Genomic DNA, 26,427 nt, shown 5'->3' on the forward strand with positions numbered 1-26,427 from the left:
AAACAGTGTTTCTATTCTTTATGTAATTAACTTTGAGTTCCTTTAAAGAGGAGTGATAAGTTAGTTATAAGAGGTAGTTTAATGTTGACTTGAAATAAATCAAGTGTAGTAAAGATTTTTTAAAACTACTTTCCCCCTGATTTCTTTTCGGCATGTTACTTTAGAATTTGATAATAATTATCATTCTACTAAATTCTGTTATTCCACTAAAATATTGGGAGAGGGGAGGAACAAAACATGAGGGATGGGATTCCTAGGAAAAGGGGTGTAAGAGAAGGCAAGCTGCTCACAGGCTGTTGCAAAACAAACAATAAAGCAAACGTGTTTGAATTATGATATCATCAAGTCCACTTATTTTCCATTTTAATTGAAAAGAGTATGTTTTGTAGAAAGGATCACAAAAATGCTGATTTACTAGATCTGATTCACTTGCATACATAATCTGGGAAAGCTTTTTTTTTTTTTTAAACTTCCCATAAATGTATCCACAGATTCACTTGCTGATTTTTTCAATCATCCGTTCAGCCCTTACTCCTAAGTGCCAGGCACCATCTGAGCACTGACATTAAAGCTGTCTCTGCCATCATGGAATTTGCAGCCTAACTGGGGATGGGGACATTGAACAGTTATACTAAAAAACGGTTACATTGCAGTATGAATGTGGTATAGTAGCATAGGGCTGCCCAGCCTAGTGCAGAGGGCCAACTAATGCTTCTCTGAATAGGTAAGTGACTATAAGCGAGACCTAACAGGTGAGTGGTGTTTGGCAAGGGGAGAGAAACTACCTCTATGGTGCAGTACTTACAAATTAAATTGCAGACCACCTTGGTCTTAGAATTTGGTTTCTAAAACACTGTATGATCAACTACTGTGGGGCTTTTGTGTTCATCATGGTCTACCTTCTCTCCAAGCTTATGACCTTTAAAATATTAAATCAATGTAAGCCACAAAGCCTGTTCTTGTATCATAAGCTCTGACCTCTAAATGATACTCTGGATTTTGGAAACTTGTATTAAGAATAAGGCTGCAATGAAATAACGTATTGTGACAATCCTAACAGGTTAGCATCTACCCAATTCCATCTATTTGATACAAGCCCACATTGTCAAATGGATAGTAACCATTTTCCAACTGTGAGATAGCATCAGTGGGATTAATTTATGAGAAATCGAATTTCTTTCAGGATTCCCTTCTCTGCCTTCTTGCCTAATGCAGACAACACAAGCATGCAGTTTATAGTAAATACTAACATGTATTCAGCATTTACTGTCAGGCGCTGTCCCTGGTGTTGTGTGCAGAATAGCTCACTTATTCCTCAAAACAATACTATGAAGGGAGAACTAGCATTATCTCCTCTTTATTAATGAGGAAATGGGAGCGCAGAAAGGATAAATATTTTGTCCAGAGTTACCGAGGTGTTTGTGATGGAGTTCAGCATCAAAACCAGACAGTCTGATCTGACTGCACAAGACTCTGGTTCCACCATTGAGAATGAGGATCTTAAATTCAGAATATCTCAGCTCTGCCATTCAGTATTTGTATGACCTTGGGCAAGTTACCTACCTTCTCTGAACCTTAGTGTCTTCGTTTATCAAATGAAGATTATAATATTTACCTCAAAATTTAATCAGAAAAAAAGTAATAAATGTAACTTTTTAAAATATGTTAAATATTTTTAAATAAAATATTAAATAAGGATAGACTATGTTCCTCTCTGTTTTAGGAGCATTAATAACTCCATGACTCAGAAGTCTCCTGGGTGTATAAGCAAATGTTAGTAAGAACTATTATTTCTTTCTACGACTCTTCAAAGGTCTTTAGAATTTTTCCAGTTGGACATAACCACTTAACATTTCTATTAATAATTAGACACATTCTCTTCCCAAGAAAAAAAGGGAATTTATCACTCAAACTATACATAGATCATTAAGAACTATGCTTTAGGAAAGAAGAAATTAGCTGGGTTTTAAAACCTTAAAAAACGGATATATTATTGAAGGCACATTATGTTGCAAGTCCTAGAATACTTAACAGAACTACTTATGAAAAATAAAGGTGTTTCTTGGTCAGAGAACTTGAAAGTCTGGCACTGATGAAGGATTCAGCTTTGCTTTGCTCTGGCAACTAAACCTTATCACTGAGAATCCAGATTCTTTCCTGTCTTCGCCCCGGCCTCCTGGCTGCGGCCTTCACCCTAGCGCCTGCTCTCCCCTTGGTTGCTGGGTGGCTGCTAGTCACGCCTGGGGATTCATTCTTTCCTACCAACATGCAGAGCGTGAATGAGTGTTTTCCCCCAAACATCCCACAAAACTTCGGAGTTTCTGTGTAAGTGGGCACACAGAGGTCATGGCCTCTCCCTCCTTCCCTGCCTATGAAAATGCCAGACGCTGATTAGCTACTACCACTGCGATTTCTTTTCTAGCCGTCCCAGTTCCATGGGCAGTTGCAAGAATTGTCACTAATTGTCTAAGGTAGAAGAGATTTGTGTTAACACAAGGAAGCAGAACAGCTATACTATATCTGATTTATCCCAGTGCTAAGAAACTCTTCCACTTCACACAGCCCCCTTTACCCTATTTTGATTATTTCTTCCCCAAACAGAAGACTTTGTTCTTAATCTTTTTTTCCCCATGAAAGTACACACGGTGAATAATTTTATATATATGGAAAAGACAACCCTATGTGGCACCGTGCTCTCTGGCTGGTGTTTGCTCATTTTGGTACCTTTTATAAGTTATTTCAAGATGAAATGCTGGATAGTGTTTCCTTTAGACCCAGGCAAGCAGTGATTCTCATCTTGCCTGTTCTGTTCTTCCTGTGTGACCCTCCCCACAGTGTGAGGGGTCCACAGGGCCAAGGAGGCATGCCTACTCAAAGCCCAATCTCCCCACTTCTGAATCCTGTCCCAGGCACCTAACGACCCAGGAATTCCTGCCCCAACTGTCCTGATTCTACTTTCAATGCCTGTATTGGTCTCTTCTCCAGGTCCATATTCCCATGAGTAACCACAAACTGGCGTGTGCACACCTGAACCTGTGTGACCTTGGAGCAGCTATCGATAGGGAGCTGTGGGCAAAGCTTGCAGGCTATGATATTCACACACAACCCCCCAGGCCCTTGGTGGTGAATAATAGGACTAGGGTTAAGAAGAGAAGGGAGGATATTAGCCCTGTGGGGTCATCCATGTGTACTTCTGCTCAAACCTGACCTTCAAATCTTAAGGGTGTGCTCAAGGCACATGATTTTCATTTATGTAAATTTCACCCAAAATAACACAACTTAGCTGTTTTCTGTGAGCACTAAATTCTTAGCTATCTCTTTGCATCCGAATTTCTTTGTTCAAATTGTATTTTGTACATTTATGTCTACATTAGCAGTACAAAAAGTAAAAAGTCACTAGCAGACTTATTTCTGAAATAGTCCATACCATGATATTATCGATACAATTGCCATGTTTACTTATTTTACAGTTTTAGACATTTGTATTTATTTATTTTTTTAATAAAGTTTATTTACTTATTTTTAGAGAGAGGGAGAGAGAGAGAGAGAGAGCGAACACAAACAGAGGAGGGGCAGAGAGAGAGAGGGAGAGAGAGAATCCCAAGCAGGCTCCACGCTGTCAGCACAGAGCCCGACGTGGGGCTCCATCCCCAGAACCCTGAGATCATGACCTGAGCTGAAATCAAGAGTCAGATGCTTAATGGACTAAGCCACCCAGGTGCCCCATAGACATCTGTACTGGTTTTAAAAAGCATAATGAATGTTCGGTTACTAGGTTTACTTTAGTTATGACTTTAATCACTTTAAGACCCATTTCAGGAAATTTTCTGAAATAGAATGTTTTTATTAAGCTGCTAGCTGATAGACCTGTCAACTTTCTACTCATTAGTATTCATATTACCAATGTGGGCAAGAGAGATTCTAATTTTAGGAAGTGATTTTGCTGATTAGATAAACAAGACAGAGCCCTCTACAGGACACATAACCAAACCCACCCAGGTTTTCTGGGTGTTCTTTGACCAAGTTACAAAGCTTCCTCTGCCTTTAGGCAAGAAGGAGGAAAAGAATTAGAGATTGAGCATGCAAGCAGAAGCCTTTTAGAAACTTCTAAATCATTTTACATTAGAGAGAGTGAAGCTGAATGCACAGGGTGGTCTAGGAAGGAGGAAAGGAAGGAGGAAGGTGAGATGGAAAGGGGAGATGAAGAAGCCAGCCAGATGAGGAAAACCACCTGCTCTGTGATGTGACACCTTCCCAGGAACACGAGATATTCAATCCTGAACACACAAAAGGCCTGGGGAGAGTAGGGTTCTGGAGGAAACTGGTGAAGAAACTGACTAAATCCATCTGAACTGGTCTGGGGCAAAACAGAGATGAACCCCAGCAGAAGGGTCACGGGGAGCATATCACGACTTCCTTCACCTGTGAAATCGGGCCTGGAGCCAAGTTTAATCAGGCGTCTGAGGAATAAGGAATCACCAGGTGACATCTGTAGTCCAACAACAACAACAACAACAAATAATAATAATAATAATAATAATATGTGGGTATCATGAGTTCAAGAAAATTTTCTAAGTAAATGAGGTACCTCGTTTACCTGAGGTAAATGACCACACATACAAGCTCTGAAAGAATCTCGTGGGAACTTCGGACGACATGATAATTCATGGAACCAGCACTGCACCAGCTACTGCTCACCCTCCATTTGAGGCATAGGGGTGCATGAAGGAGCAGATAGAAGAATATATGGAAATACATAGAAGGGCCAGTCTCTGTACCCACAGGCAGAACTGTGGCAGCCTTTGGTGCTCTAGGCACCTTTCCTCTGACAGAGTACTGGAAGAGCTCAGGAGCATGAGCCCCTTGGAAGCCATGAAAGTTCTGCTCATTCAAGGCATCCTGCCCCTCACAGGACTCCTTCCCCCAATGCACCCCACCCTTCACTTACCCCAAGCTGTTCCTTTGCTCTTCAGTTCTGATGTTTCAGACTAACCTATGTGACTGAAGAGGTCACTGTTGGGTTAACATCTCTCCCATCTTTTTCCTGGGTCCCCTTCTCTTTTCCCACCATTGCCTGCCTTGCTGTAGCTGAGACAAAGAGCCATCTCTTGCCACCATGCTTGCAGGTTTTTCCAGTTTCCTAGAAGAGAAGTCTTGCTGTCTCACTCTCTCCCCAGGCCTATAAGCTGCACATCTTAATGTGGGCTTAATGTGTTTGCTTCTCCTGTATTCATTCCTTTCTCCAACATATATGTACTGAACAATTATTATGTTTAAGGTACCATTTCCAGGCAGTGTAGAAAGAGGAATGAACAAAATAGAGCAAGTCCATATTTTAGGGTGGTGAGGGGGTGGGGCGAGAAATAGGGTCACCAAATAGTATACAGGATGCCCAGTTAAATTTGACTTTCAGATAAACAACCCCTAATTTCTAATATGACTATGTCCCGTTCAGTGTTTGGAATATGTGTAACTTGAAAATTGTGGTGATTATCTGAAACTGAAATTTGAGTAGACGTCCTGTATTTTCTTTCTGAAACGCGGCATTCCTAGTAGGGGAGACAGATTTGAAACCGAACGAGTATACCTGGTGTGATAATTACTGCAACAAAGAGAATAAAGTCAGACAGTGGGCCTAGGAAGCGGTGGTGCCATGGTGTTGAGGTATCCAGGCAACCCCTGTGATGGGAGACATTTGAGCCGAGGCTGAAGGAGGTGACAGGTGTACAGACTGACACATGACTTTTCTAGAACATTAAAAACATTTAAAGATCGGGGCTAGAATTTTATGCTATAGTATCATGCTGTAAAATGCTACATTTCTATAAATTTCAAAATCTGTAGGTTATTTTGTATCCACCTTCGCCCAAGTTGGTGTTCATACTCATTTGTCATTAGGAAACTAGAGTAGAAAACTAAACTAGAGTAAACTAGAGAGAAAAAATAGGAGTGGAGAGGGGCGCCTGGGTGGCTCAGTCGGGTAAGCGTCTGGCTTCAGCTCAGGTCATGATCTCGCAGTTTGTGAGTTTGAGCCCCACGTCGGGCTCTGTGCTGACAGCTCAGAGCCTGCAGCCTGCTTCAGATTCTGTGTCTCCCTCTCTCTCTGCCCCTCCCCTGCTCATGCTCTGTCTCAAAAATAAATAAAAACATTTTTAAAAAATTAAAAAAAAAATAGGAGTGGAGAGCAGAAACCCCATTTTCTTGACTTTTCCCCAAACGGTTATATCTAAATTTATTTATTTTGAAAGAAAGAGAGAGAGCACAAGCAGGGGAGGGCAGAGAGACTGAGAGACAGAACCCAAAGCTGCTCCGCACCATCAGTGCAGAGCCCGATGTGGGGCTCAAACTCCTGAACCATGACATCATGACCTGAGCTGAGATCAAGAGTTGGACACTTAATGGACCACGCCACCCAGGCACCCCTTCCCCAAACAGTTGTATCTAAAAGTCCCTGTTGGGTGTCTCACTACTTTCAAAGAATCCTCCTCTACTGAGTGATATGTACCCAATTGCTGCCAAAGCCATTGAGACCCTGAAGCCTTATATAAGGGACAGCCACTTCGCACCATGACTGCCTGCAGAAGGGGACTAAATGTCTGTTCTGCTCACTCCTCAAGCCTTTGAGATCTCTCTGTGCACTGTGACAGTCAAGAAAAAAGGTCCAGTACACTTCAGTGTTTCATATGGGTTATCAGTGACCATTAGTCTTTATTTTACTGCCTGTGCACACCAACACCCCAACCTCAGAAGTAGGAGAACGGCCTTAAGACTGATGCTATGTTCGCAGCATAAGGAGAGTCAGTGATATTATATCACTGTGACTGTTGTATGCTGACAGATCGTAGCTACACTTATGTGAGCATAGCATGACCTATAGAGAAGTTGAATGACTATGTTGTACATCTGAAACTAATATGATGTTGTGTGTTGACTGTACTCAAATAAAAAAGTTAAAAAATAAATGAAAAAAATAAACCTGAGGAAGAGCTAAACATCCCAGAAAAAAAAAAAAAAAAGACCAATGCCATGTTCTGATCAGAATAATTCTTTCCACCCATTACTGGTCCACATTCCTTGTAGTTATTTTCCTCTTCTGTTTGGATGAATTATTTTTGAAAATGCAGTACTTAAACAAAATCAGTTTTGACAAGTGAATGTAAAATTATATTATGCTGAAAATTTTAAGCTACAGCTCATTGTAAATTCCCATTGCCAGAATAGAAAACAATTGCCATCAGGTAAGCAATATTATCACTAAATGACCTACTTCCCTTTAACACTCAGTTTCATAAGACAACTGCATTCCTTTCTTTCAGTATTCTTTCGAGTTGACCCTGATTAGCAGCACCTGAAATAATCGTAGGAGTCTTGAGTGATGTCTTACATTAGGGTTATAAAGAGCATTGGTTTGAGAGAGAGAGAGAGAAGGGAAGGAAAGAGGAAAGAAAGAAAAAGTAGCAAGCCAGCTTTCATAAAAGTTTTATAAAACTTTCATAAAAGTTGAACCCAACTTTTAGCTCAAATACACATGTTGTCATTTGGGAGTAATACATTGGGAATAGCTTTAGAATTTAAAATATAATAGAGAAAACTTTATCATTCTACCTGAAGTTAAGATGTTAGCTTCTGGTTTTTGTTATTACTCTTTTTGGAATGTCCTTCAGTATTTGTGAAATGCATTCAGAAATAGAGAGATACAAGGGTGCCTAGGTGGCTCAGTTGGTTAAGTGTCTGACTTCAGCTCTGGTCATGATCTCATGGTTTGCGAGCTTGAGCCTCACATCCAGCTCTTTGCTGACAGCTCAGACATATTTATAGAGGTGTTTGTTTTAGTTTATCTTTAATAGCGAAAATTAGAAACAACCTAAGTATTCAACTATTTGGGACAGATCAAACATATGATCGCACCTGACTTTGATGGATTATAAACTGTTCATAAGACAATCATGAATACTATGTGAAAATAAATATGTGGTATTAAATAATAAAAAAATAAGAACATCAAACTATGTAATAAGCTTACAAATGCTTGAAAATATGTAAGCATAAATAAAAAAGACTGGAAGGAAACAGGACAAAATGAAAACAATTTTGATAGAATTGGGTGCATAGGGTGATGGAATTATAGGTGCATTATTATTTTAACAATATATAAAATTTTTAAAAAGAGATCAAGTTTTAGTCCCTCAGTGTTCATATATTAAGGAGGATGTTAAGCAGATACCTAAGCAACGTCTCTCTTCCTTGCTTCAAAAATCTCAGCATGTGTTTTGTTCAGTTCCAGAGGCTTAACTACTTTTTTTTATTATTATTCTGGCTACCATGGTTATTCTTTGAAAGGCTAAACAAAGTTCATATTGTTTCCTGGCAGCATCTCTTATTTGCATTAAACCATGAGTTATGATATTAGTGCATCTTGTTGTCAATTCTTTGAAGAAAGCAGACTTGATAACTCATCTTCTGTTACATAGTAAATGATAGTCCTCTTTCAGGGTGTATTTTATTTCCAAGTTCTTACTCTTTGCCATGTACAAATAACCAGTCAAGATTTTCCTATAATGGTCATTGCTCTTCTGTCAACATTTTTGCCATTTATCCAAGGAAAGTGCAAGAGTTACAATTATACTGTAACTTTATATACAAAGCAGAAGTTCTTCCAGGAAGTTATGACTTTAGTAGAATATTTTTTGCTCTTCTAAAAGGATAAATAGGCTTCCTATTATTAGTTTATCTGGGAGGTTTACACAGCTCATCTTTATAGAAGTTACAGTTAAGTCAGGTTTCTATACATTCTGTAAGATCATTTATAACTGAGGAATATAAACCAATGATCATGAGGATAGAAATACTCCTTTGCATCCTCTCCCAATTTCTAAATACTTTCATTCATTCAGGAAGGCATCGTATTAAGAGCACAACCTCTTAAGCTAGATCATGAGAGTTCAAATCTTGGCTGTAGTCGTGTAAATCTAGAAGTTACTTAACCTCCCTGTGCCTTAGTTTCTTCATCTGTTTCATAGAGATAAGGTAGTACTTACCTCATAGAAATTTGTGAGAATAAGTTGACAAATGTAAAATTCCTGGCACTTAAAATGGTACTATTATTACTAATGTACATGTTTGTGAAGCTGAGAGCACAAATACAAAAATGGCACAAATTCTGCTCTCCAGGTGCCATAGAAAACTCACTTAAAAATCAACTAAGTCTGCAGGGAACCTGAAACTGCTCTAAAAATAGTGTTGTTGTTGTTGTTTTTTTTAAATCAAGTAACAACTTTACTACCTTCAGTGGAAAGAAGAAAGCTATCCCATTGTTGGAGCACACAGTAAAGAGCTTTGGGAATGTTTGTAAGTGAAAATGAAATTCTAGTTGATCTTACTTTGAGCCACATGGAAGCATTGAGAGCCAGAGTATCTTACCTTTGCTTCTGGGCACTTTATGGACTTGTCCTCTTTAGAAAGCAATTGCTGGTTCAGAGCCCATGAAACTGGTAGACAACCTCTTCTTTCTTTTTCTTTTTTTTATTTAAAAATTTTTCTTTTAAGTTTATTTATTTATTTGGAGAGAGGAAGAGAATCCCAAGCAGGCTTCGCACTGTCAGCTGACAGCGCGGAGCCTGATGCAGGGCTTGAACTCACAAACTGCCAAGATCATGACCTGAGCCAAAGTCAAACGCTCAACCAACTGAGCCATCCAGGCACCCCTACAACCTCTTCTTTCTAAAAGGGAAAACTTTTCTGACCTAGTAACCACCATCTTTTTCCCAAATGCCTATTTATTACTCAATATGACAATGAGAACCACAGTTCTAAATGTTTTATTCTAATTATTTTTTACAGTGAAATTGAGAAACCAAAACCATTTTTACTTTTCACTCTGTGTCAAATGTGTCTAATTTTGCAGGTGTTCAAAGATGTGTATGTGCATTCAGCTTTAGACTGATTAAGTCTCATAATAATTTCATTTTTATGTTTCTGAGCTGATGAACCACTTAAAAGTTCTCCATCAGGAGAGATTATGTTTTCATATATCTTTAACTCATTCCACAAATGTTTATTTATTGCCTACAAGGTACCCAACATCATGCTAGATACTTATTTCCGTTGGTAAGTTGCTTCAGCTTTCTTAATGAAGAAAAGACTGAACCAAGGAAATTAACCTGTTTTATTCTTGGTCCTGAGCACAGAGAATTTTAGACCAAATGAGCTAACTTGTATTTACATTAGTAGTCACTTTTTTTTCTCCCTACTTCTAGAGCACTGCTGGATAGCTATATCCTTTACTGATCTATATAATGTATGGATTTTGTCTATTTTATTTAATAGTATCTATTTTTTATTATGAGGGTGAGCCTGGGTTGCCTGGAACAGTAGGACAAAACGGAATACCAGGGCCAAAGGTTAGTACAAATAAAACCAAGCAGAATCATTCGAGACATGAGTTTTCATTCAACTGTAAACTGGAACTTTTTTTTTTTAATATCCCACTGATTTTACTTGGATGGAATATTTGTCAATAGTAAAATATGCTGCAGTATAGAACTTTGTGACTAGTGACTAAATTATGTTTGTGACTCTCATTACCATTAAAAATGCAGAAAAACAAATAGAATAAGATTGTCAGAATCTTTATTCTGAGATACTTCAATAACATGAGAAGAAGCCCGTGTTTCAAATATGCCTGTTGTCATTTTGCTATTTAGTGAGCATATTAAAATGTAGGCCATGTCCATACTGCCTAAAGTGTGCATAATATTTACAAGACTTACTAAAGATGATTTCAGTGACACTGTGGCCTTCCTTCAATATTTGGTCACCTCCAACACTTACACAACATAACCAGTTAATCAAACGAAAAGTAGAATAAAGATGTGGCATGTGTGAGGGTTTTTTGAGATTTTTATTTTTTTTTAAGTAATCTCTACACCCGACATGGGGCTCAAACTCAACAATCCTGAGATCAAGAGTCACACGCTCCACTGACTGAGCCAGCCAGGCACCCCACGATGTGACACGTTTGAAATTTTAAAATGGATGTAGTCTGAATTACTAAATGGGGAAAAAATGTAATGAGGATTTTTGGGGGTTGAAAATTTTCTTTGTTTTTTGAAGAACAAATGAATCTGTTAAATATAAAACGATTGGTGACAGTTCAGTTTAAACCAAACAGGCAGACAAATCCCAAATCCTTTGATGAGTGAACATCCCTTGAAGTACATAACTAATGTCTAATCCCGTCAGCTGTGCTGGTGTGTATCCATACCCACAGATGCCTGTCAGCTGATTTTACAGATCACATTGCTATTGACAGGCGCCTAGGACAGACCTAAAATTTATAGACCTGTCCTTTGTCTTGCAGCAAATACTCCTTCTGGGACTACAGCCATTCTCCTGTCTTCTCCCCTTTCTTGCTTCATGTTAAAAAGCCAAATGATAAGAGTTAATGCTTAATGCACGTTCTCAGTACTGTTCTTCTGTTGCCTAGCAACCATCAGGATGGATGTTGAGCAGTGAAAGGTGGCCAGAAATCTGGAAAGCCAAAGGGTCAGGCTGAGTCCCAGCAAATGAGAAGAGCCTTGCCTCTAAATTGATTTCGAGTGGTTTTTAGTTTAGAAAATACACAATAATCACCTGAAACCATTTTTTAGTGCAGTTTTATCTGATGGCAAAATTTACTGATGCTTTTTTCATAAGAGGAATATTATCATAATGTGTATGATTTATTTTAGAATTTTCCCACTCCATCACCTATGCCTTCCTGGGTAAAGTAAAAATAAGGATTCTCTTCAAAGCACAATTTAGCATTTTAGTCCTCATACTGTCCAGGAAATAATTTTGAATAAAGACATTCTCCTGAACTCACTTCAACTCTGCTCCATTCTAGTATTTTTCCTGAAGGTACCAACTCCTCCTAAAATACTCCTGATTTGGATCATGCTAGTTACCAGCAGGTTAAAGGGAGTTCATGACACCGTGAGGAGGTCCAAGTTTAGGACTGTGTTTATGATCATGTTTGAAGAAGATAGATTGGGGAACTACACGGACCCTAGACCCCTGCAGTAATCCAGACACTGGGGCTCCTTTGAGCAGAAGACCACGAAAGGATGTGTTGGCTCCCCTTATTGATTCTGAGTTTGGGCAGGTTAAAACTTGAAAACGAAGAAGCCACTCAAGACATTAAATTGCTACCCACACTGGTCTTAATGCCCCCAAAGCTGGCTTCTGGAAGATAATCTTAAATATCTTTCTTTAGTCCTTTAATTTTTTTTTTCTTTTTTCAACGTTTTTAATTTATTTTTGGGACAGAGAGAGACAGAGCATGAACGGGGAGGGGCAGAGAGAGAGGGAGACACACAATCGGAAACAGGCTCCAGGCTCCGAGCCATCAGCCCAGAGCCTGACGCGGGGCTCGAACTCGCGGAACGCGAGATCGTGACCTGGCTGAAGTCGGACGCTCAACCGACTGCGCCACCCAGGCGCCCCTCTTTAGTCCTTTAAAAACAAAGAATTAAGATTACATTTGATATTGATATCCATGCCCAATTCTTCAAGAAACTCATCTTACTATTTGTTTTTAATACAGCAATTCTATATTGCCTAAATAGAAAATGTCACATATAATTTGCTTAGTATATTCAATATCTCAATTTGTTTGGTGTTGTTTAATTGGGTGTTTTATAATTTAATGTGTCACTCAATCTTTGTTCTTTTGCTCAGGGAGAACCCGGAGATCGAGGAGAAAAGGTGAGAATGATTCTGCCTGTAATTATCTTTTTTCCTCCCTAAAGAGAGACTAAACCGAACTTATTTAAGTATGGATGGCTAGATAGCAATAGGTATAGATACATAGATAAAGATAGACATAACAACCACTGTTCTTGTCAAACTGTTAATTAGTAGAAGGAGAGAATAGTGTAGTTCTTATGTTTGGACAGAGATTTGGGTAAAATCGTTTAAAGAAATGGAAGGAAAGGGAGCAAATTTAAACATTCTATGTCAAGCTTTTAAATGGTTTTCAAAAATCCCTAGGCCTGCAAAATTTGTTTGCCTACTTGCTAACACCACTCCAATACTTTTCTAAGCATCCACATCTCTCCCTACTGCTTCTTAGGTCACTAAGTTAAGGGGATACAGATGTTTACCTGCAACAAATATACTGGGAATTGCCCCACAAAGAATTCCTATAAAAAATAAAAAAGAGAAACAAAAGGAGAAGAATGCCATATGTTAAATTTCTCACAGTCGTCCTTCCTGACTACTTTTGCGGGCGTCCTGATTATTTTTAGACTCCCCATGCATATTGTGGTGCTAATTTTCCTGGTTTTCATGCTATTTACTTTAATAGTGTTTGAGAAATGTGCTGTCTGCGTAGGAAGCTACCAAGATAACTACATCTGATCCGATCTTTCTGACAAATTAATACTATCACCTCTAATCACCAAAGTAGTTAGTACATCTAAAGATCCAACAAACTTCTTGACTATAACTGTATTATTTGGCACTGTAAAACAAAAATTAAAAAGAGATTTATTTAAATGGAAGGAGAGCAAATCAGAGGGGAGAGCTCACTCAGACCCCTTCATTTCGTGACCACTCGGAGCCATTCTTTCTAATAAGAAAGTTTGTTGTGTCTGTTTTGCTTTTTAACAAAGGGATTGCCATGCAATCTTTTTAAAAGTATGCTAGTAGGCTGCCTTTCAAAGGTCTTTCATAATAGATTATCAGTACATTTATTTGGCATCCAACCAGTTTATTGTAATTAACTTGAAATTAACTAATCATCAGATGACTCTGTTGTGTAGAAATTAAGGAGGGAAAAGAAGGAGAGCCAGCGCCGTTCCGGGGATTCATCAGATAGAGGGGTTCCGGCTCGAGGGCCCGTGTGGGGTGTCCGGCACCACAGACAAATGCCTGAGCAGTTAGCTTCATACATATTTGAAACAAGAAAAGAAAATGGAGAGAAAAAAGTAAAAGTCTCTCTCCCCTACATCTCTTCCCTCTCCCTTGGAAACCATCAATACTTACCTCTTATTTAAAGGAAACTTTTAAATGATGGAAAAGTGACCTAATATGAAGCTAAACAAAAGGAGGGCATTCCAGCCTGTGGAATCTAGCAACAATAATGCATTGTTATTGCTAACGGCTATCATTAGCAGCTCAAGGTGTGTCCCCTACTGTCCTAGTTGCTTTACACACAGCATATTGTTTATTTCTTCTAATCCCATAAAGCATTCTTGCCCTTACGTTACACATGTGAAACGTGATGTAGGGAGAATTTCATTTGCCCGGTAGGTGCTGGAGCTGGGCTCAGTCTTTCTGGCGCCAACGTCCATGATGTTTCCACTATAACATACTGTAAGACTTAAAGAATTCGGCATTGAAGGAATCAAAGCATGGATAATGAGTGAAGGATTTTTTTTTTCTTCTAATGCATTGCTTTGTGGCGGAAGGGAGATGTCAGTGAGGGAAGAAGCACAGGAAATCTCAAAAATAAGCAAGAAAGCATAAAGTCTCCAATTTATTTTATTGTAATTATAAAAGAGAGTTTTCAAATAAAATCGAAAACATTCATTTCACAAATGCAAAACACAGAAGTGCAGATAAAATAATCTTCTGTCCACAGGTCTTGAGGGCTGCGTCATGCATTTTGAAGCTTTGGAGATTTGACTTGAGCTGAACCTGAAGACAGAGTAGGATTTACACAGAGAGAAGGGAAAGGGGAGGGCAGGAACCCAGGTGGCAGGAATGGCAGGAGGAAGGAGACAGAGGTGGTAAGGCATGTGGCATATTGAGGGAATGGTCAGGAAAAAGGCTTTCTTACAGTGGCTCTTTGAGTAGAGGAGAAAAGAGATAGAGTTAAGGAGGCTTTAAGTACCAGCATGAGCTATTAGAAGTCAGAGAAAGTACTGCTTTCTGTTGATATCATAGAGTAGTTGGAAACAGTTCAGCTGTGTTCATTGCAATAAATTTTACGTGGGCCAGTTGGTATCAGGCAACTGCTTAAGTAAAAATGTGTCAGTTCTATAGAATATTCTCAAGAGATTTTAATATATAGTGCATATGAAAGCAAGCTTAAAATAATGAAAACTATTCTGTGTGTAATGTCACCAATATATTTTACATATATCACGTTTTCCCCCCTTAGGGAGATGCTGGAGAGAGTGGCCCCAAAGGTGACACAGGCGAAAAGGTACAGTTTGTGAAATATGAAAGGGTATGTGTATGAGCAAGAAATCTATTCCATGTATGTGAAAACAGAAGATTTTGAGTGAGGAAAGAGACTGACAGCTTAATATGGTAAGATGAGAGATAATTCTATGAGTTTGGAAAACATTTAAATATCCAATTTATAAAGATGATCATTCCACAAGCTCTTAGCTACAAATTTAAATATTAAAAAAAATTTTTTTTTAATGTTTATTTATGTTTGAGAAAGAGAGAGAGGCAGACTGCAAGCAGAGGAGGGGCAGAGAGAGAGGGAGAGGCGAAATCGGAAGCAGGCTCCAGGCTCTGAGCTGTCAGCCCATAGCCCGATGCGGGGCTCAAACCCACAAACTCTGAGATCATGACCTGAGCCAAAGTCGGATGCTTAACTGACTGAGTCACCCAGGCACCCCATAAATATTTTTAAAATAAAATGGGATGTCACAAATTCTAGATAATGTATAGCTAGGTTTCCAGTAATATGGCTTCCATGGAATAAAACCATTTATTCATGTGTAAATGGGGCACTACTCCCTTGATACTCAGAGATATAAAAATACAGTCTCTAGGGGCGCCTGGGTGGCTCAGTTGGTTAAGCATCCGACTTTGTCTCAGGTCATGATCTCATGGTTTGTGAGTTCGAGCCCCATGTCAGGCTCTCTGCTGACAGCTCAGAGCCTGGAGCCTGCTTTGGATTTTGTCTCCCCTTCTCTCTGTCCCTCCCATGCTCCTGCTCCGTGTCTCTGTTTCTTAATAATAAATAAACGTTAAAAAATGTTTTTAAATAAAATAAAGTTTCTAAAGTCATTCCATTTGTTGCAATTTGGTTAGAGAACATGTCACAGGATTGGGATGAGATTTAAAAGTTTGAAAGTAAATGTCATTTGATTACAGCCTCTAATGCAGTCTTGAAAATTTGCCTCAACTTGAAATCTACTAAATTCAGATATTTTGTCAGCCTTCTCATTCACTTTTTTCATCTTTTAAACCATTATTAGTGTTTATATTCCAGTGGTCTTGTGGTTCATCTTCCATCCTCTTTTCATACTGCTCTCCCCGTCTATCATTATAGCTTTTGTTTGGATTCATACTTTATATACATCTCTGACATAGGAAGGGCCTTTTATTTCACTTGTGCTGGATGCTAAGAATTAAGAAAAGAACTTTTAGGAAACTGAAAATAAAAGGGTCAGATTTTAATTAAAATCAAGCAAAGTAATTGAATGATTAAAAAAAGATTTATTCATTTAGGCTCACATTGGAGAATAAAAATATTTCACTTTGAAAATTATTACAGTGCAGATGGTTAATGGTTAGTCATAAAAACATACTCATAAAATAAAGAGAAATTTATCTTTCTCATTCTTATAAATATTAATATAAATATGGCATGGATGATGGTAGGAATGAATTAATGTCACCAAGTAGCAATTATGTTTGTGTTCAAGGAGCAGTCCAGAAATTAGAGTCGACCCTCAGTTTCTTATAGACCAAGGTTTCTCACCTTCAGCATTATTGACATATTGGGCTAGATAATTCTTTCTCGTGGGGGCCGTTAGATATTTAACAGCATTCCTGGTTTGCCACCAAACCTATCTCTAGACATTGCCAAATGTCCCCTGAGGGACAAAATCACTTCTAGCTGAGAAGCACTGCTATAGACCCCTTTTATATACCTGTCAAATTTAATTATCATGCTGCAATAAAATATGGCATGAATATGTTTAATACTTAATAAGACCAATGATATACCTTGATGACTCTCAAAGTCAGCGTTTCAACCCCCAGAAATATAAACCTGGATATTATATTTAACTTTTTTGTTTGTACTCAAAACCAGAGGTCATCAAGCCTTTCCTGTAAAGGGCCAGAAAATAAATATTTTAGGTTTTCTGGGCCTTGTGGTCTCTGTCACAACTATTCAACTCTGTCCTTACAGTGTGACAGCAAGCATAAACAATATGTACACAAATGAGTATGGCTGTGTGCCCATAAAACTTTATTTCTGGACACTGAAATTTTAATTTCATGTAATTTTCATGTGTCATGAAATAGTGTTCTTTTCATTTTTTTCTTAATCATGTAAAAATGTAAAAACCATTCTTAGCACATGGGCCACACAAAACTGGAACTGGCCCACAGGCCTTTGTTACGAGTGTCTGCTTAAAGAAAGGAAATCTTCTAAACAGAGAGCAGTTTTTTTGAGTGAAAAAAGTTTATGCCAAGTCTGAACAATACCTATGTGGATTTATGTAGAGAATTTTATGCTTTTAGAAGTTGCATTTAAAGCTTCATTTTTAGAATGTAGACCAATAATTATTTCTTTAATCACACATTTTTAACATTTAATTTTCCAGTAGTAAAGTAACCTTTTTCTTTGAAAATTCCAAGTTCATCTCAAAGGAATACTGTTTTATATTAATGCAAATCATTTACCATATTGACTCACACATAGTAAACTCTCAATAAATGTTAGCTTTCTTACCACATGGAAATTGAAATCAACTAGACTGGTTGTTTTCTTTTTTATCAAGAAGTTTTACTAGTCAACTGAAATTAAGTGCAAGAAATCCTTCAGTTGAAACGGAAATCATTTCTATAAACTTTCAATAGGTCTAAACAGGGGATTGTAAATAGGAATGTGTAACGTATAATATGTAATCTGACCTGTAGCATTCATCCCGAGAATGCCGTAATTGGAATATAATTTTTGATGTGTTTTTTTAAAACATTTCCTGCTTCTGTCATATAATTTGTTTCCAGTATGTTGGAAACAGTCTTCTCATGGCCTTTGGGTTCAGTATGTGAAACTCATTCATCATGTACCAAGTTCTAGATGTAAAATCAAAAAATGCCCTTTTTTTTTTTTTTTTTTTTTTGCCATTGATGTAGTAAATTACGTCATTGACTGATTCATTTTAATAGGATTTTTTTTTTTTTTCCTTTTGATCCAACTCCGTGCCTTTGGATGGTAAAGCAATCTAAACCTTTCCAGACTGGTCATCTGGAAATGCTGTGGAACTGTAAAAACCACTAGGCTGGGTTTTGTCCGTGGCCAGCAACTGCCGTGCACTCTAGGCTTGAGAGTGTCATGGCAAAGAATGATTTCAGTCATGTGTGGAGTGACTATGCAAAGGTTATGTTCTGCTCTTTGGGGTGTTAATGCCACCCAACAAATGCAGAAATGGATTTGTTATCTCTTTTGGTCAACTTGAAAGTAGGTGTTTGTGCAGCACGCTGAATGGTTTGACCATGCCACTCTATTACTCACAATTCAGTCTGCAGATTCAGAAGCTCTACCTTCACTGTCTAGCTACAGCCTCTCTGTGCCTTCATTTTCACTGCTCCCTCAGTCTCCATTCCTGTAAACACACTGTCTTCTTAGTTTATGCCCACATAGCATCTTTGATTTGCATCCTCTGAGCCTTTCCAGAATCCACGCCCATATTTGGAGCTACCAATCAAATTGTCTTTTCTTAAAATCACGTGTGAAGGCCTGTCTCAGAGAGCCCCCACCCCCACTCACCTCCACATTGCACCATCCCGGGTCAATGCAGGGCCCTCTCTAACTTGGCACATATGGTTCTCTCACCTTACAACACTCTCTGTCCACTCCCTCCTCCATGTTCTATTCTTCAGTCCACTGAGACCTTAATTTATAAGTCATTTCCCTAAGGCAGCCTTTCAGTCTCCCCCAGATTGGTTAGGCTACCTACTCTGTGCTCCCATAGCACTCTTTAAAGTCCCTTTCATAACTGTTATTGGGATTTATTATAATTCCTTTTTTAATTGGACATCCGGCTCATTGGAGAAGGAAAAACAAATAAATAAACAAAAAACTATATGATGCCAAATTATTCCCAGCATCAATCCATGTTCCTGGTATATAGTTGTAAGATAATAAATATTTATTGAATAAACAACCTTTAAAATTTTTCTTTCCTTTCAACTGTTTTTTATTTTTGTGGAATGGTAGAACTCTTTCCTGTGACAAGCATTTGTTTATCATGTCTTCTGGTATATAAGGGGCACAGAATATCCTAAACATGAGAATCTCTTCCTACCCCAGATTAAAAAAAAAGAAAAAAAAGGAAAGTATGTTTCATGCTTTCAACCAATAACATTTTTGTGTACATATATTAGTATGTGATTATCATGAGCACAGGTCAAGGGCAGGGATTGTAACTGCATTGCTTCCTGTTCTCACCCAGCTCCTCGCATCCCTGCAAACAGCTGGCACATAATGGGTGCTCAACAAACATTTACAGAATGAATTAATGAATGACAGAAATGTCACCATATTCACTTCATTTATCCACATAGACTTTATTAACACATGCATAAAGTTATATACCAACTATTGTATTTGAAAATTAGCATGACCAAAACCGGAAGCTCTTTGTGTTTGAATGATTAATGGTAAAGCCCAATCTATTTATCTCAAGTGTCTTCTCAAAGAATTTTCCCATTTGTGACTTACCCTGTTAAAACTTGGGTTTCCAGACCAGCTGACTTATGAAGCTAAGAGTCTACTTAAGACGTAGTTGGGAGTGGAAGAGAGCCAAAGCATAAGAGACTCTTAAAAACTGAGAACAAACTGAGGGGGGTGGGAGGGTATTGAGGAGGGCACCTTTTGGGATGAGCACTGGGTGTTGTATGGAAACCAATTTGACAATAAACTTCATATATTTAAAAAAAAGACATAGTTGGGTTTTCCTACTGTAATCCTGCGTTTGCTCTCACTTTTGCAGACATGAGGATTATGAACACTGACTGTTTTATTTCTACTCCCTGCAGCATTATCCTTTAAAATGTTTAACTTATGACTGGCTTTCAGCAGTTGTCTTGCCACTTAAAAGTTAGAAAAATTCCTCGAGATTTCACAGTCTAAGTTTTTAAAAAGAAAATTAAAATATCACTCATAGTCCCCCATCAAATGAAACTGCTCCAATTTCCACAAATAAATCACCCTTTCAGGAAACTGTCCTTTTCTTTCCCTCTACTTCCTATGAGAACTAAATCTAGTCTTTATTCTCATTTGTGGATTATCCAGCCACTTTCCACTAAGACACTAAAAATAAAAGGTTTTAAACTGCAGTTAATACAAGCAGCTTCCTTTTATTTACAAGTTTACTGGAACCTTTATGCCCTGTTGTCAAAATGAAATAAACCAATAATTCTTATTCTAATAAAAAGAACATGGCAATGGAGTATAGGAAGTCCAAAATTCACTTATCCTCTTGTTGCTTCAATGTCCTTATCTATTAAATGAAAATAGTAATATCTGCCCTATCTCATCAGAGTTTTATGAGGTATAAATGAGATGAGGGAAGGGACTTAGCAAAGTCAAAATTGCTTTTAGGAATACAAAGGTCTTATTGTGCAAACTATTACAAACCTGATTCATTGGTGTTGATGGCTTTCAGATTTGATTTAGTAGAAATAGAAATAAGTATTATTTTATTAGCCACATTTATTTCACTTCCCATTTGGAACTCAATCAAATGTTAATGATTAGAAAGAGAAATCAGTATAATATAGTATTTAAGGTCCTTTTCTTATGTTTTGTCATGTTTTAATTTTTCCTTGGGTTAAAACAATTACAGACATCACAGAGGATCACATATATATCAGTTTCCTCAGTAAGCTAATTTATTACTCCCTTCTTCTTCCTAAGCTTGTTTTCCTTCCTAAATTTTTTTCATTTTTTTAAGTTTATTTATTTTTTTGAGAGAGATAAAGAGCACAAGCAGGGGAGGGGCAGAGAGAGAGGGAGAGAGAGAATCCCAAGCAGGCTCCACACTCAGCGCAGAGCCCCCCACAGGGCTTAATCTCACAGACCATGAGTTGGACACTCAACCTACTGAGCCACCCAGGCGCCACCTTTTCATTTTGATCCTTGACTGCTGACTTATTTAAAACATTCTTTTTGAGATTTGTTCATTTATTCATCATATATGTATTGAGCATATACTATGGGCTAGGCACTGAATAAAAATTGACACTGAATCTGCCCCCATGTGGCTGATTGTCTAATGAAGGGACAGACAATAAGTACGTAATTATGGAGTGAGCTATGCAGGACATGAACAGAGCTCAGTGTGAACAGTCAGATGTGGATGTAAGGGGCATAAATCTTAAGTTGGTTGGTGAAGGGTTCTTTGAGGCAGAGCCACTTAAGCCAAGACCTCAAGAGAGAGAAGATCCCAGCCTGGAGAGGGGGAAGGGATTCAGAAAGGGGGACAAGTGCTCCAGGCACAGAGGCCTGAGGCCTCATCTCTGTCTCTGAAAGAGAGCGATGAGGAGCTTCCTAAATCCAGAACAAGGAACTAGACCCCTGGAGTTCCTTGAGCACTTGCACAGATGTGACAGCTGAGGAAATCCAAGTATGTGCCTTCCTCCTTATGGCTGTTCCTATCTTCTTGACAGTCTCAAATGGCTAAGTTTTCTCCCTGTTTTGCCTTGTAGCATGTTCACGGGACAAGGGGCTAGAAGGAGCTTAAAAATCTAGGCCCATTGCTGGCTTCATTTCAGAAATAAGCAACATTCTTAACTAACCTCCCTATTCTTTTCTACTAATCTCTCTGCTTATTTTATAGCATATTTGCTTTGAAAATGTAGTCACCCTCTGTGAATTCCCAAAGGAATACATTGCCTTTTAGAAAACCAGATTCTATCTCAAGATCTTCTCTCAGATCGTACATGTGTCCCTGCCACCCATGAGTCATCCATCATCCTGTAATTTTCTGGTGACTGCATCACGATGAAATAAATGTAAAGCTAGAGAAAATGTGCCGGTCATAACTGTGACTGTGCTTCATGAGGAAAACACACTGACCTGCTACGTGGCTTTTTCCAGCTCGACATCATTAACCCTTTGACTTCATCTGTTGAACCCTGACTTTCTGAAGACCCAGAGGGTCAAGGAACTCCCAGTAACTGATAGCCCGTGACATTAATAAATTCCAGAAATAGAGAAAACCAAAGTTCCAGGTCTCCAAATTATAATTTATTACTTTAGAACACACTTTTAGCACTGTATCAAGGAAAGAGATACATATTTGTATATTTATATTTACTTTAAGGAATATAGTCGTTAAGTATTTTGCTTTCAAAATAAACCCATGTTTTTAGAAAGTGCATTGTTTACCTTGGAAATTGTTTACATCTTAACAGCTGATATGTTGATATCATTTTATGGAGCATAGTCAGGCCCGTTAGTAATGGGGCTCCCTTTGAGTGCCATGTCGAGATGGTTTTCTGTGTGTTTGTATGTTTCCTATTCTCATAACTTGTGGAATAATCTCCCACGGGTTTTGTTTTAGGGTGACCCTGGATCATCTGCGGCAGGAATTAAGGTAACTATAGCGTTGTGAGTGTTTATACCCCAGGAGTTACAGTGTTGAATTTTATAAGTCTCTGCTTTCTCTTCTTTTGTTCCAAGTTTGATGGTTATAACTGTTTTTATTCTTCTTCAATAATCAGCTTCCAAACACAACAGAGAGTATCTGCTAGAAATCTGGTAAAGGCTTAAATAAGAGGTCTTGCCTTCACTTGTCTCTGTGATTGGTTTTTATGGAAATGTGGATTCATATGTGAGCTTTAGTTATGTCCGCAGCAAAAAAAAAAAAAAAAAGAAAAAAAAAGTTCCTGTCTCTAGTGAGATATAGAGTAATAGAATAAAGTGAATGAAACACATATGATCAAGGAGACTAGGCTGTCTCTGTGAAAGTGTCCAGAGGCCTGAGGTTTTGGAAAATTGTCTTAAGACTGTTTTGTTTTTTGTTTTTTGGTTTTTTTTTTTTTCATCTTTGGTTTTCTTTGGTCAGGGGGAACCTGGAGAATCTGGTCGTCCAGGGCAAAAGGTAACATCTTTATTCTAGTGTGTTCTTTGTCTCATATTTGCCATTTTATATCTACTATCCACTGTGTAAAATGAAAGCAATTATTGCAAAATGGTACAATTTTCATGCTTTGCATGCGGAGTGTTATTGATTGTTCTGCATTTTAAAAGGACTGATGCTGACCATAGCCAAATATGAAACACTGTGTACATGTAAAAAGATGCTTTATTAACTAACGTCTGCATATACTCAGCTGTTTGAGGCTAACAAAGATCAGTTGGGTTGGAATGCCAACAACTTATCTTGCATGTTTAAAGATACTCTGCATGTTTCTATCATTCATGAGAAGAAATGAATATTTACTAAACTGTTTCAGTAGGGAATGATAGTTTCTTATATTCCTTTTCTTTTCATTTCAAATATTTCCTTACTGATAATTTTTTATGTGAATCATATCTACCTATGCAATGAATGTTATGTTATACAAACCAGATTTGTTAATAAACTAAATTTTAATTGGAGACACTAGCCAAGTACTTTAACCATTAATCTACAGATACATATGTGATTTTTTTTAATCATTTGTGCTTCACTTCAGTGATCAATTAGAGGATATGCAGTGATTATTTTTTGCATTCATATTCTCATTTGGGTCTGAGGCAGGAAACAACTGTTAGCAGTTTATTGTCTGAGCATCTGGATATCAGTGCCCAATGTGGTTAGATTTTAGATAACAGATGTATTGTAGCTAACAAGTAAATGTGAATTCCACATTAGGTTAAAGCTCTTAAGATCACGACTCTGCCTTTATCTAGCAATGGCTGATGTTGTAGAAAAAATGTGATTAGAGACATAGAATTTGCCTCATTGGTATAAAGGAAAACAGAGAATAAATCTCATTATAGGAGTTTGGAACCTTAAGACATGAAAAAAATAATGTCCCCACACTCTTGAAGTCATTGAGAAGAAGATCATTGCTTTGCTTTAAAGACTTAACAATGAAAGTAATTTTTGAGAAGGTCTTTCATGTTCTTTTAAAATTTTTAAAAATAGAGTTTTCTTTGAAACACAGGCTCTAAGAGCAATGATTCCTCAGGCCCAGTTTCAAGTAAAATTCAGACTTTTTCAAAGGGCCCAGCAGAACTCTGCGAAATTTTCTATTTAATCCCTAAGATTTCCTACTGATTCTTTATGTAAGAAATTTGAAATTAGTGCTATCATCAGAGATCTGTGGTCTGCTTTGGTTTGAAAAAGCAAATAATCTTCTCAGATGATCTAATTTTAGACTCCTTAGTATTTAAAATTTAAAGGCTAAATTTAAATTACTCTCTAAATCTGATATACTAAAAGAAATGTCTACAAGACTATTATGTCTTTTTAACAAAAACTGAAACAAATCTGCTATAATCTTGTATAGGTCCCACTGTTTTCAGAGTGGAAGATCTCAAATGATTTTCAGTTTTTTAATAAAATATTGCCTTCTCATGATTATTTAGAAATACAGGTTTAGATTCATTCCTGGAAGTTTATAGGCTTACATATGGAAACATTGGATTTCCTTCGTATTTCATTAAAAATCTGCTTTAAATTATATCAAGAGAAGGGGTGGATTCATTAAAAGCTTACAACCTATTTGAATGAGTATGTGCCCTGAAATGCACAGCATCTTTTTCATCAATATTTAAGCCAGATTCTACCCTTTGACGCAATCTCACTTGCCCACAATATTTATGACTTCCTTTGTCTAATATCAGGATTTGGCAGTACTTACCCCAACATTGCTTTAAAAGTAGAGTATTCCCATGCTTGCTGCTTACTTACATTAGAAAATGACAAACAGAACTGAGTACAGAATCAATTCAAGAGATCTTCCATAGCATTTCCCTCATCAGTACAGAACTGTGCTGTGGATTCAGTACTTAACCTCCTGCATTAGGGACATTCCCAGAAATGTAGGGTTTCTGGACAGAAGGAAAAGCCCATTGATTCGCTTTCCACTGTCTGGTGTTGTCCAGTATGAAAATTTGTTATTTACATCCACATTCGTAATGTAGAAATGGTTTCATTATAGTTTGTTTTTTTTCTTTTCGAGATTCAACAGTAAAATGTGTGATTGATACATGAGTTAGAGTGTGTATTTCTGTTTGTAAAGTGAATGTGTAGATTTATAAAAATAGGTATTGTGTTTCATCACATAGTTCTTACTTTTCTACCTTCTCTGCATCTCTTTAAAATATATTTTCTAACTTTAAAGGGATAAAAATACTTGATTCCCCATTGGAAGGGACCCTCCCAGTTGAAGTATATCTAGAAATATATACTGCATATCTAGAAATATATACTCTAACGGAAACGTGGGGCAAAAGCAGAGTCGAATTTAACAGCAGACAAGGGTCTCTTTTAATGGAGGGTAAAGAGTCAAAAGGAAAGAAGGAAAAAGAACCCAAAATATAATGGGTAAATTTTAATCTACTTTGACAAGTATTCTTCAAATGGAAGAACAAACCAATTCTTAATTAGGACCCACATCTGACCTTGGGCTGTGCATGCCCAAGACCTCACCCCAGAGAAGCTCCTGAACTAAGAAGCAGGCAAGAGTGAAGATAACAAAACATTGTCTTAACTGGAAGACAGGCCTTCATGGAACTCATATAGGAAGAGAAGTCTTCCTGAAAATGTTGAGATGTTCCACAAAGGGTAACATTAAATATTTTATAATCTTTCATTGTGTCGACTGCTACAGTAAATAAACATAAATTTGGAAAGGTCAAGTTTACAAAAATACAATACTATGAAATATGAATTCATGAAATATCTGTCCTTTACAAAGTTCATTTAATAATCTAATATAAATATATATATATATACATACACATGTGATATAGGGAATAGCTAAATGCTCAGAGTCTCTGTAAGTATTCAATCTACGTTACAAAATATTCCATAATGTCTTATACACATTTCTCACTGTTAGAAAACATAGATGTGTGTCTATGTATGCATGTGTATATAAAACTCTTTTTTTAAGTAAACATACAATCCTTTTAATATGGTGGAAGGGAAGTGTGTGGAGAGGACATTTCTCTTGTATAGAAACAGTGATAGGACCTATATATTTTCACAGATGGTTCAAATAGGAAGTCCTGAGTTTGAGGGGACTTTTCTAAAACAATACAAAACTATAGATTTATCACCAATATGTTTACTTTTATTGGTTGTATATTCTACTGCAGTTTACTGTGCATTCAAAGGCCTTGTACTTTTTTTTTAAGTAAAAGAGAATCTTCAGTAAAATATGGATGCAAGCCCTGTTTATTAGAGCTTCTTAAATTTATTGATTGAAAGGCAAAAGGGAAAGGAAAAAGAAAATCCAATGTAT

General features: G+C 37.5%; 1 protein-coding gene across 1 annotated transcript in view; it reads left to right on the top strand.

Moving 5' to 3' along the window:
* COL25A1 (collagen type XXV alpha 1 chain) overlaps window positions 1-26,427 on the top strand; it is a 449,006-nt gene that overhangs the window by 368,399 nt on the left and 54,180 nt on the right. Inside the window, exons 13-17 of the mRNA XM_042982696.1 lie at window positions 10,347-10,400; window positions 12,718-12,744; window positions 15,146-15,190; window positions 22,530-22,562; window positions 23,034-23,069. Of these exons, the coding sequence (XP_042838630.1) occupies window positions 10,347-10,400; window positions 12,718-12,744; window positions 15,146-15,190; window positions 22,530-22,562; window positions 23,034-23,069 (195 nt within the window). The remainder of the gene's footprint in view (window positions 1-10,346; window positions 10,401-12,717; window positions 12,745-15,145; window positions 15,191-22,529; window positions 22,563-23,033; window positions 23,070-26,427) is intronic.

The sequence above is a fragment of the Panthera tigris genome, chromosome B1 (assembly GCF_018350195.1).
Source record: "Panthera tigris isolate Pti1 chromosome B1, P.tigris_Pti1_mat1.1, whole genome shotgun sequence".
Lineage (NCBI taxonomy): Eukaryota > Metazoa > Chordata > Mammalia > Carnivora > Felidae > Panthera > Panthera tigris.